This window comes from Puntigrus tetrazona, chromosome 11 (genome assembly GCF_018831695.1).
Source record: "Puntigrus tetrazona isolate hp1 chromosome 11, ASM1883169v1, whole genome shotgun sequence".
NCBI classification, from domain to species: Eukaryota; Metazoa; Chordata; class Actinopteri; order Cypriniformes; family Cyprinidae; genus Puntigrus; species Puntigrus tetrazona.
In genome coordinates, this window is record NC_056709.1 from 12,653,511 (window position 1) to 12,666,010 (window position 12,500).

The 12,500-nt window shown below is 33.1% G+C and overlaps 3 protein-coding genes across 3 annotated transcripts in view; 1 reads left to right on the forward strand and 2 right to left on the reverse strand.

The window, feature by feature from the left end:
* il17rd (interleukin 17 receptor D) overlaps positions 1 to 6,174 on the reverse strand; it is a 46,861-nt gene extending 40,687 nt beyond the window's left edge. Inside the window, exon 1 of the mRNA XM_043251734.1 lies at positions 5,986 to 6,174. Coding sequence (XP_043107669.1) covers positions 5,986 to 6,087 — 102 coding nt within the window. The 5' untranslated portion in view covers positions 6,088 to 6,174. The remainder of the gene's footprint in view (positions 1 to 5,985) is intronic.
* LOC122353861 (G protein-coupled receptor 137Ba-like) overlaps positions 1 to 12,500 on the forward strand; it is a 1,117,577-nt gene that overhangs the window by 900,966 nt on the left and 204,111 nt on the right. The window lies entirely within an intron of this gene.
* hesx1 (HESX homeobox 1) overlaps positions 10,504 to 12,500 on the reverse strand; it is a 3,575-nt gene continuing 1,578 nt past the window's right edge. Inside the window, exons 2-4 of the mRNA XM_043251772.1 lie at positions 12,120 to 12,292; positions 10,972 to 11,073; positions 10,504 to 10,814 (exon numbers count right to left, since the gene is read on the reverse strand). Coding sequence (XP_043107707.1) covers positions 10,716 to 10,814; positions 10,972 to 11,073; positions 12,120 to 12,292 — 374 coding nt within the window. The 3' untranslated portion in view covers positions 10,504 to 10,715. The remainder of the gene's footprint in view (positions 10,815 to 10,971; positions 11,074 to 12,119; positions 12,293 to 12,500) is intronic.

The window sequence follows — 12,500 nt, forward strand, 5'->3', positions numbered from 1 at the left end:
CAGGTCTGTTTATATTTATTTTTAAAAATAATTCTGTTGAAGCATGGTTGAAAAATATATCTGACTTTCATTGGTTAACATTTATATATATTTATTTATATACTTTATCAGATAACAGTTATTTCTGTATACCATATATGACTTTATCTTTCATTGACAAATACATAACATATATCTGTATATATATATATATATATACATATACATATATATATATACACACATATATACATATACACACATATATATATATATACACACATATATATATATATATATATACATATACATATACACACACACAAATACACAAATACATACATTTTATGGTGTGACAGCAATATTGTTTAAAAAACAAAAAACATTCATGCCATTTGTAACTAAGAATGAAGATACATTTTCTCATGTTATTTGCGTTTTACATTTTTTAATGTTGACACTATCGTTTTTGATTTGTAAATGAATGAATGCATGACCGAGTGAATATCACAGTGTTATGCAAGTATGTAAGATGTCAGAATGCGGTCCAAAACAAAGCCAGGCCTTCTTGACTTCACACCGAGAGCTTTAAAGAGATCACAGACCAATCAGAGCAATCACGGGCCCCAGCCGAGGTGAACAGAGAGTCCCAACTTAATTCACTTCTAACATACCTAAGTTGACCAGCGACATCCCGCCATTCAGAGCGAGCGGCAGGAGCGCTCGTCCGGTCAAAAGAAGTGTCGCCGCTGAAAGACCCCCGTCCCAGAATTCAAAGCGGTTCAGCGAACCGGGCCGATTCAGAGCCAGCCAACCAGGGATTTTCCCACCGCAGCACAAGACACAGCCTCCGAGGTGACGAGCTGCTTGGATGGTTTTCAATGCACCCTTAAGATGGCACAGAAATAACTCGGAGCGAACCCCTTTCATTCTCTCCGCACCGTGAGCGCACCAAACACACCCCCTTCCCCGTCATTCATCCTCAACCAGATGTTACGAGAGTGAGGGCTCTTTTGGTAAAGGGCCCACATATGCACTCAAGGTTTTGCATTAGATCCCTGAACCGCCATAATAAAGGAAGGACTTGGCATGGATTTTCTTGTGATCGTCCAGGGACGCAGTAAAACACAGGCCCTTATTCTTTTGTTTTATTCGACCTGGTGCATTAGGAAATTCAGGTCTGATCTGGATCAGCTGTCAAAACCACCAACGCGATCTGCGCTGGTTTACAAACGGGTTTCCATCCGACCGCTTCCGTTTCGAACAACGCGTGCATGAATGCAATAGTTCGCCAAAAATGAATCCGAGCATGATTTTCTTTCTTCTGTCGAACGCAAAAGATGATGTTGGGAACCAAACTGGTTTCCATCGACTTCCACAGCATTGAAGCCGAAGGCTATAGTAACTGCTTGGTTCACAACATTCTTCAAAATATCTTCTTTTGGAAAAAACGTAAGAGCGAGTAAATGATAAGGGAGGAAAGAAGTCGTTAAAATCTCCACTGATTGCTTTGAGAAAGCGGGAGACGTGTTTGACTTCAGCTGATTACAGGAATAGTTCACAAATGAAAACTTACTCTCATGTCACTCCAACCCTGTATTATTATTTGAAAGATGTTTAGCATAAGGTTCACGCTGCTCTTTTTCGCACAATACACATCAATTTTAAGATTAATTTTAAGATTTTACAAGAATGTCTGTTTAATTTAATGTGCTAACTATTTATAAAAATCCATTGAAATCACAATGAAATCCATTAAATTTTTTTTCCTCCAAATTCCATTTAATTTTATTCCAAATTCTTTGAATTCTTAGAATTTTTCTGCAATCAATTTTTTTTATGTTTTCATTTTTGTGCACCCCTTTTTAATGTTTAAATTAAATAAAAAACATGCCTAATAAATGAAAATCAAACAATTTAACATCAATTTATTATTAAAATTATTAAAATTAAAATATTATTAAATTATTTTTCCTCGCATTCTGCGCTGTTGTTACCAAATTATGCGTTTATTTAAATGCATAAAAACAACTTAGCTTCATTTATTGATTTGTTTTACAGTACAGTTGTTGTTTTTTTATTCTATGCCATTTATTGATATTTTTCTGGTTATCAACATAAAAGCTATAAAAAATTGATTAAAATGTAAATTAAATAAAAAAAATATTTTTGGGGGCAAACAGAGATTTGCTATTAAAAATGTGTAATTATGCCTTACATAATAATGTGTTATTATTTTTTTAATTACTACTAGTAGTAGTATGTACAAGTTAAACCAAACCTTTATTTTGACGGGTTGCCATGAATTCTGTGTGTTTAAGACAAATGAAAATGCTGTTTTGAATGCATCTTATGTATTTAGTTCCTTAATATTTACACTTTTTTTTTTTCAGTGTACATTTATACTAAGTACCTAAATAAGTAACATAAAAGTACATTCCATGCTTTCTGTAGTTATATAATAGCTTTGTGCAAGGAACAAACCAAAATGTTTCATTTGCTCTCAAATCTCATTCATGTTTGTAACAAAATATTGCCTTTGGATGCGTCGCGCCATTGTTTTTTTTTAACATGCTGAAAATGTGATGCGGCAACTGCAAATGAGATTTGAGAAATATTATTGATTTTTTTTCCGTATGCATCATATGACTTGAGAGAGCCTGGAATATCAGGACAGTGCAGACAAGCCATTTTATTATAGGCTGAAAAAAAAAAAACAATTTAATAACACCTTGAATTAAAAAAAAAGTAGGCATTTGCAGCGTTGAAAAATATATACTTTTTTTTGGCTCACTTGTACTTTAGAAATATCGTTTTTATAGCATGCATTTCAAAGAGAAGCTTGTGCATTTTGCTTAATAGCTCTTTTTTCCATAAATAGTCGTTTGCATTTATGCATTGTTCTTGCAAAAACTAAATTAAGAATAAAAACAAGAATAACAGAACCGGTTTGGAACCGCGTGACGGTGAGTAAATAAAGGCAAGTGTTTTTTGGTCAACCGTTCTTCGGGGAACAAATAAATACGCTCTCTGCCAAACATTTACTTGGAAAAGTGAGCCCTGCAAAGCTGAATATTAATCAAGGCCCTCGGTCCCCTTGAAAGCACGAGTGAGGTTCGCACACGGAAACCGCGGCCTCCCCCGATGCTAATCGCACCCCCAGAAACCATTGCTCTCGCTGGAAACAATTTGGAGATGCTCGCTAATGTTTGTGAGGTTTGGCTGACATCATTCTCAGAGAGCGTAACTCCACCAGATGGACGGGGGGGACGAGACTTTGTTAAACCGATTACATATCCGTTCCGTAATGAATTCCTTCGTTCCTTAAGCAGAGAAGCGGGACTTGAGGTCGGTCTCTGAGAGGGAAGGGAAAGTCGGGCTCATTTCTGTGACTCCCTGCGATGCCCCGGCGGCGGGATTTCTCACAGAGCTCGCTGGAAAGCCCAAAGGCAGGATGCTATTGAGCCGAGAGGCCTGGGACTTCCGGAGAGAACAACCACTTTAATCCCAATCCAAAAGGCCCCCATCGGAGAACCAATTGAGCCTCGGCTGGAGCCCAACAAAGCTCAGAGGCCAATTTAAATATCCACCTTTGTTTTTCCTGAGACTTAACCTGAACTTTGCAGTCAAAAACAGGAAACAAAGCCAAGACAGAAAGCATGGAACAGACACAAATGCACTTTTTTTTAGAGTGTTTTAGTGTCTTAGAAACACAAAAACACAATGATGCACTAAATGTGCCAAAAACGACTACATTTTCTTTTTTTTCTTAAAAACGGTGCACATATTTCTAATGTGACCGCTTTTGTTGTCACATTTTATCAACTATGCACCGAAAAATAACAGCTCAGCTCTCATATAATATATCATATGATTTTAAGCGCATAGCGCAAACACAGCAGGACAGGTTACGCATCAAGGTTACTGTTAAAACTCAAAACGCAAGCAAAAGCACAACTTGCACAGACAAAAATTGACGAAAAAGCAATAATGCAAAGCAGAAAACCCTCCACAGAGGCAAAATACGGCACAAACGATTACATTGTCTTCAAAAATGGTCAGTGGTTTTTCACCCAAGTCACTTTTTAGGCCAATTTTATCAAGGTTTAGACATAATTTATATTGTTTTAGACGTCATTCAAGCACACGAACGACTAAAAATATCGTCAACGGGGTTTAAAAATGCTTTAAAGCACTAAAAGCAACTATATTACAACCATAGAAATGCAATAACGCAAAGTAGGAAACTGTTAAAACGTGCAAAAAAGCCAGTTGTGCTTCGCTTGTATTACAGTAAAAATTTTAAGCTACGTTATTGCCCAACTCTAATCGTGACTATACGCTATATAAACCAGTTTAACTTGGCTTGACGCATGATTTTAAGCATCATTCATATCTACGGCAGGATAGATTATGCATTAAACTTTACTACGAACGATCTGAAACTACTAAACCAAAGTCTAAGCGTTGGTAAAAAAAAAAATAAAGCGTCACAGTGACGCCTCGATAGCTTTACAATCTCAAAACAGCATTTAAACGTCCTTTCAAACGCTTTCATTAATGAAGTCACACACTGTCTGTCGTCTATAAAAAAAGGTCAGCCCGCTTGAAGAAAAAGTGTAACGGCTCACAATTCATTCACACCTGAAGTGTTTCTCTCAACGGGACGGCTTTGATGTAGCACTGGAGGGAGGCGAGCTGTGCTTCCTAAAAGGAAATGCCAAAGAATTTTAATAGAGCAAACAGTTCACCGACTTCCTATGGGAAACGACTTCAAAGCAGCCCTGTCCCTCCAAGACAATGAGATCTCGGGGCAATCTGTCCGTCAATAGCCTGCCCGTCAGCAGCCAACGACCCAGACGAGAAGCAGCGCAGACCCGCGAAGAATCGGCCCGCATTCGTTTCTGAATCACCTTTTGATAGCCGAAGGCCGCATAAAAGGAAGAGGTTTGCTACGGACATCTCTAGATGCTTTAAAAGTAACCGGGAACTCATCTACAAGCAAATATGTAGAATCGAAGGTTTAAGCCATATATTAAATATCCTGACGGTAGCCGTTGACTATTATTTTCATAGCCATAGCTCTTTGGTTGCCAGCGGTCTTTAAAATATCTTCAACAGCTCAGAGACACTCATACGCTTTTGGAAGAACTCGAGGGCGAATCCTTTGGGTGACCGTCCCCCTTTCAAACGGAGATAACCGAACACGCGTGTTTCATTTCGTATAGCTTGGCTTTTTACGATGCCAATGTGAAGACAGAAACTCAACGCTTTAGCTTTTTCATTTCCATCCCTAGCCCCGCCACCATTCAGCTCCATTCACAAAAGCACCAACAGGTCAACCCCGGCAACAATAGATCACCAAAAGACACATCCGACCCACCAAAAAGGCCACTTCCCAAAAGCCCAATGCCCCTGAGCGGACGGACGCTGTTTGTACAAGACTTTAAACTTCACCATCATACAGGTGCACTCATAAAAATCACTTTTCTGCTTCTTTGGGGGATAAAAGCGCCTTTGAAACAGTTTTCGGGAAAACCAGAGCGTAAAAGTCAGGTTTCAGCCCTTTACTCGAGGTTGTTTGGAAACATTGCAACTTGTCAACCAGGTAGACCAACTCTAAACCAGCTAAAACCAGCCCAATATGCTCTATGCTCCCCGACCTTTATTTGTAAACAGCAATATGCCTTACATATAAAGAAAGTCGCCCTCGATACTTCAGTGATTTTAACTCCCACACATAACAAATACACAGCATTTGCTGAATACTCTCTATACACTACATATATACCCTCTATATACTCTCTCGTTTAGGCTTTTTAACGACCTTTAAATGTTCTTCTGAGGAGACTCGACGTGACTGAACACGTCCGTGAAGTTTTCAGCTCGTGTCACCGACGGAAACACACCGCGCGTTAATGTTTTACAGATTGCAACACGAGTGTGTGTGTGTGTGTGTGTGTGTGTGTGTGTGTGTGTGTGTGTGTGTGTGTGTGTTTGTTTTACCTTGTAGCTGCATTTATCCGAGCTCGCTCTCTTCGCAGCGCCGCAGCACAAAAACACGCACAAAGCCGCGAGAAAGCGAACGAGTCTCCGTGATCCAGCCATTCCTGTCCGTCCATGAAGCTCCGCTGATGGGAATGAACTCGAGCGAAGCTCCGCCGCCGACCGTGAGGGAGGTGCAAGATCCTCGCAAGGTGGAGCTGTGTGTGTGTGTGTGTGTGTGTGTGTGTGTGTGTGTGTGTGTGCGTGCGCGCGCAGCATAAAGGCATTCCAATCCTGCTGTTTCTGTAGTATGCAAATACAGTGCGCGCGACCTCTTATGTTGACTGTAAAAATAATAATAATAATAATAAAAAAAACACACACACACACAAAAATATATATATACACACACATATATATATATATATATATATATATATATATATATATATATATATATATATATATATATATATATATATATATATATATATATATATATATACACACACACTATTATTTACATTATTATTATATTTATTGTGTATGTGTGTTTATATTATATGTTATATGTGCATGTTATATTATATGTTATATACAGTATATATACAGTATATATTTAAAAAACATGTAAATGTATTTACATGTATATATTTATATAATTTAGATAAAATATGTAATATATAAACACAACATATATTAATTACATACATGAATGTGTGTGTGTATATACAGTACACACTAATATAATGTGTAAACAAAAACTTTTATTTTTATAAAGGTTTATGCAATAGCACTAACACAAACACATAAATACATTGTAAAACTAAACTCACACGCATTTTTAATTCATTTTTATGTGAGAAGAACTGGAGAATGAAAAGTCACCCCTGTGGGAAAACTCGGTTTAAGCTGCAGTTTATTGCCTTTAGAAAATAATATGTGGCCCTGGACCACAAAACAAAGGCCAATACTTTGAATCTAAAATCTTTTGATCATCTAAACGCTGAATATATATGAAATATATATGAATAAATGAATAAAAAAGCTTTGCATTGATGTATGGTTTGTTAGGACAGTGTCTGGCTGAGATACAACTATTTGAAAATCTGCAATCTGAGTCTTTAAAGCTGTGCAAATAAGTAACAGCAATGCATACTACTTACTAAGAAGTGTACTTTTAATACATTTATGGTAGGAAATTTGCTAAATATCTTCATGGAAAATGAACTTTACTTAATGTCCTAATGAGTTTTGGCATAAAAGAGCAATCTGTGCTACTTATGACTGGTTTTGTTGTCCAAGGTCACATATGCATGCACATATAACATATATAATATAACATGCACATACAACGTATAACATATAATATAACATGCACATATAACATATAATATATAACATGCACATTTAACATATAACATGTAATATAACATGCACATGTAACATATAACATGCACATACAACATATAACATATAATATAACATGCACATATAACATATAATATATAACATGCACATTTAACATATAACATGTAATATAACATGCACATGTAACATATAACATGCACATACAACATATAACATATAATATAACATGCACATATAACATATAACATATAATATAACATGCACATGTAACATATAACATGCACATACAACATATAACATATAATATAACATGCACATGTAACATATAACATGCACATACAACATATAACATATAATATAACATGCACCTATAACATATAATATATAACATGCACATATAACATATAACATGTAATATAACATGCACATGTAACATATAACATGCACATACAACATATAATATAACATGCACATATAACATATAACATACAACATATAACATGCACATATAACATATAACATATAATATAACATGCACATGTAACATATAACATACACATACAACATATAACATATAATATAACATGCACATGTAACATATAACATGCACATATAACATATAACATATAATATAACATGCACATACAACATATAACATATAATATAACATGCACATGTAACATATAACATGTAATGTAACATGCACATATAACATATAATATAACATGCACATGTATGTACATGCACATATATATATAATATAACATGCACATATATATAACATATAATATATAACATGCACATATAACATATAATATAACATGCACATGTAACATATAATATAACATGCACATGTAACATATAACATGTAATGTAACATGCACATATAACATATAATATAACATGCACATGTAACATATAACATGCACATGTAACATATAATATAACATGCACGTGTAACATATAACATATAACATGCACATGTAACATATAATATAACATGCACATACAACATATAACATATAATATAACATGCACATGTAACATATAACATGCACATACAACATATAATATAACATGCACATGTAACATATAATATAACATGCACATGTAACATATAACATGCACATATAACATATAATATAACATGCACATACAACATATAACATATAATATAACATGCACATGTAACATATAACATGCACATATAACATATAATATAACATGCACATGTAACATATAATATAACATGCACATACAACATATAACATATAATATAACATGCACATGTAACATATAACATGCACATATAACATGCTTTATTGTGTTCTGATATCACAGGATATCATGCTCTGTATACACATTTTCTGTGATTTTTATTAAAATGTAGTTTTACACAACCATAAATGTTGCCACATCTTGTTGCATATTTAATTCATAGTACATCCCATCGTGGATGTGTATACATAGCCCACCGCATGCTGCAAAATGAGTATGATAGTTTGTAAGATTATTTCATAGTGCATTATTAAGTCATGTTGCTTTGTACAGTGGTACACGCTCCTCCGTATTTCATTGTCAAGTTGCAAAACCTGACAGACCTCATGTGAGAGATTCACACCCTGTTATGACACGCTTGAAACATGTGAAGCATTTTAGTGTATAATCATATGCAGTAGTGGATTATTAATGCATTAGTGACGTTTTAATCATCTGTCACTAGCATATGCATCAGTTTGTTGAACGTGTTATTCACAATCCCACTAATCGCTAAAGATTAACACAATTTCTTCTATCAAATATATTCAAAAAGCATACAAAACCAGGCACATAAATGCACAATAACTAGCCTCAAATGATAAAGAAAACCCAGCAAATACGTGATATATGGATGTTTGCAGGTACAAGACAAAAACGAGTCATTATAAAGTGCTATTGTCACTTTTTCACCTGGAAAATAATAATAAAAAATGTTTATTACGTGTTATTGCCCTCTGCAAACAAGCTTTGAAATTCGAGGCAAATATGTGTCTCTTCATGAAGGAAATGCATAGCTTTTGCTCTTTTTGTGGTGTTTTCGGTTTATTGTTGTTCCTAATATTAATCTGTATATTTTAAAAACGGTGTTAGCGTGAATTATTCCAATTTTTTTTTTTATAAAATCGCTCCTATCTCACAGCTTCGCTAAGCATGACATTTATTTTAAAATGTATTTTGCGCTATACTTTTATTTCAATGCATGCGTTGAACAAATTAAGGAGCATTTACTTTGGGGCAAAAAAGCTAAGAAACTATTTTCGCAAAGTAACCGCACAATTTCAAAGAAAAGGCATTTAATTAAATGTAATATTTTGAGGTCTATATATTATAAGACGTACAATAATTTTACTATCATCTACAACTTCAAAAAATCAGTTGTTGATTGTCTAATTTTTTTTACTATGACTTCACTTCTTAAAATAAAGTTAAAGAAGTCGTAAAGAAAACAACAATTATTGGTGTATATTTTACAATAAATTACCATTTAAAAAATAGTGTTTACTAGCAATTTCTAAATAAAAAAATATATATATTTTTTATTTTAATGTTAATTTCAGTGCATTTTTTTAACATTAGAAAAAAGGCATTATTTCAGAGCAAGATTTAAAACAATACCGCCACCTGGTGTTTGCATTGTGTATTATGCCTATATAATATAATATAATATAATATAATATAATATAATATAATATAATATAACGTAAAAATATAATATAATATAATATAATATAATAAAATATAATATAATATAATATAATATAATATAATATAATAAAATATAATATAATATAACATAATAAAATAAAATAAAATATAATATAATATAATATAATATAATATAATAAATATAAATAATATAATATAATATAATATAATATAATATAATATAATATAATATAATATAATATCCCTTTAAACACACAAATCTGTGCAAGTGTTGTAAATGTTAAAATCCCAAGACTGACTCAAATGCAAATGCACTTCTATTGAAATGCCCCCCTGAGAGAAACCCTCCTTTGTGACCCGATCAATGCTTAATAGGTTTACTAAACCCTAGTTACAAAGCACTAATTACACAGTTGGCAGAAGATAACGTTAGCTCAACTTCACTTGGAAACAGTCTCCGAATTAAAAACCCTCGATTAAAACGGTTTATTGCATTTTAATTCCCATATTTTCAGCAAACACAATAACAAACAGTCTTCAGCGTTTAAATCAGAGTAAAAGATTAATAATTGCATAAGCGTGCGAGACATGCATAATAAATTACAACGTCACAGAGCGACTGAAATAATAATAATAATAATAATAATAATAATAATAATAATAATATGATAAAATCAGCGTTCCTGTAAATCACTGAGGACGTTTTTCACCATGAGGAACTGAGACTCTCTGTGTGAACGCTTCAGCTTCGCTCTTCTGTTCTGGAACCAAATCTAAGAGACAGACGAGAAAATAATACATTTAAACGTCAATTAAAAATACAAAGACACAAAAATGCATTGCACCTCGCTTTTAGTATGAGGTCTGGCAGACACCCAGACGTCCCGTTATAAAGATGAATGTTAGCGGTTATTAATGTGTAGTCTTTACCTGGATCCTGTCCTCATCTAGATGGAGTTTCTTAGCAAGCTCTTCACGGATGTCGATGCCTGGGTACGAGTTGACTTGAAACACACTCTCCAGTATCTTGATCTGGACACAGTTCACGACACAGATTACAGATAAAAACGCCCCAACCATTATATCTGTAGAAATCACTGTCCATTTAGATATTTTGGTGACTTCGGTACAACAGGTTTGCAGTTTTGACGTAAGGATTTTTTTATTTGGAATCAATAAAACCCACTGATTTAGATTTTAAAACACAAATACAAAAGGAATGCAATTAGTGTAAAAGGAGAATGGGTCAAAATTATTTTTCATTTATGCCAAAAGAATATATGCATATTTCTTACCGTAAAAAAAAAAAAAAAAAAAAAAAAAAAAAAATTAAATTAATTAAAAAAAATATATATATATATATATATATATATATATATATATATATATATATATATATATATATATATATATATATATATATATATATATATATATATATATATATATATATATATATATATATATATATATATATATATATATATATATATATATATATATATATATATATATATATTTATATTTTTTTTTTTTTTTTTTTTTTTTTAAATAAAATAGATTATTTTTAAATATTTAAAAAAAAAATTTTTTTTATTTGGAATCAATAAAACCCACTGATTTAGTTCTGGTGCATATTTTAAAACACAAACACGAAAGGAGTGCAATTAGTATAAGAGGAGAATGGGTCAAAATTATTTTTCTTTTATGCCAAAAGAATATATGCATATTTCTTATTGTTAAAAATTTAAAATAAAAATAAATAAATAAAAATGTATTAATAATATATATATATATATATATATATATATATATATATATATATATATATATATATATATATATTTTTTTTTTTTTTTTTTTTTTTTTTTTTTAGCAATATTAGCAATATGGACTAAGAATATTTTAAGTATTATTTAGATTTCTTTATTTCTGCACACATCTCAGCCACATATTGTCCTATCCTAACAGACCATACATCAATGGGAAGATTATTTATTCATATAAATCTCATTTTTTTAAAAAGTCACACGTAATAGCAATAAAAAAACCGTTACGGTTAAGTAGATCACGTTTACCTGAACGCTGGAGAACGCCGTCCGCGGCCTGCGCCCGATGTACCAGTTCAGTGTTCTCCTGTAAGCGTCTCCCGGTGATTTACTGTATGATTTACCCTCTTCATTCACCCTCACGTCCACTGAAACACCGCTGTCTGCGACCACGCCGCGGTTCTGACCCCCTGGGTTCACGTCTGATTGAAATAAAACACATTACTTTAGGAAATCACCTCCATCGTTCAGCTCGCGCGCGAGAAGTTCGAATGAATCGGTTCGTTCGAACGGATCGCTCCAGAGAATCGGTTCGGTGAACCGAGCAGTGACTCGAAATTATTATCATTTAGCTTGAAACCGTTTTCCAGCGAGACTTCATTATTAATTACAAACTCACAAAATTCAAGT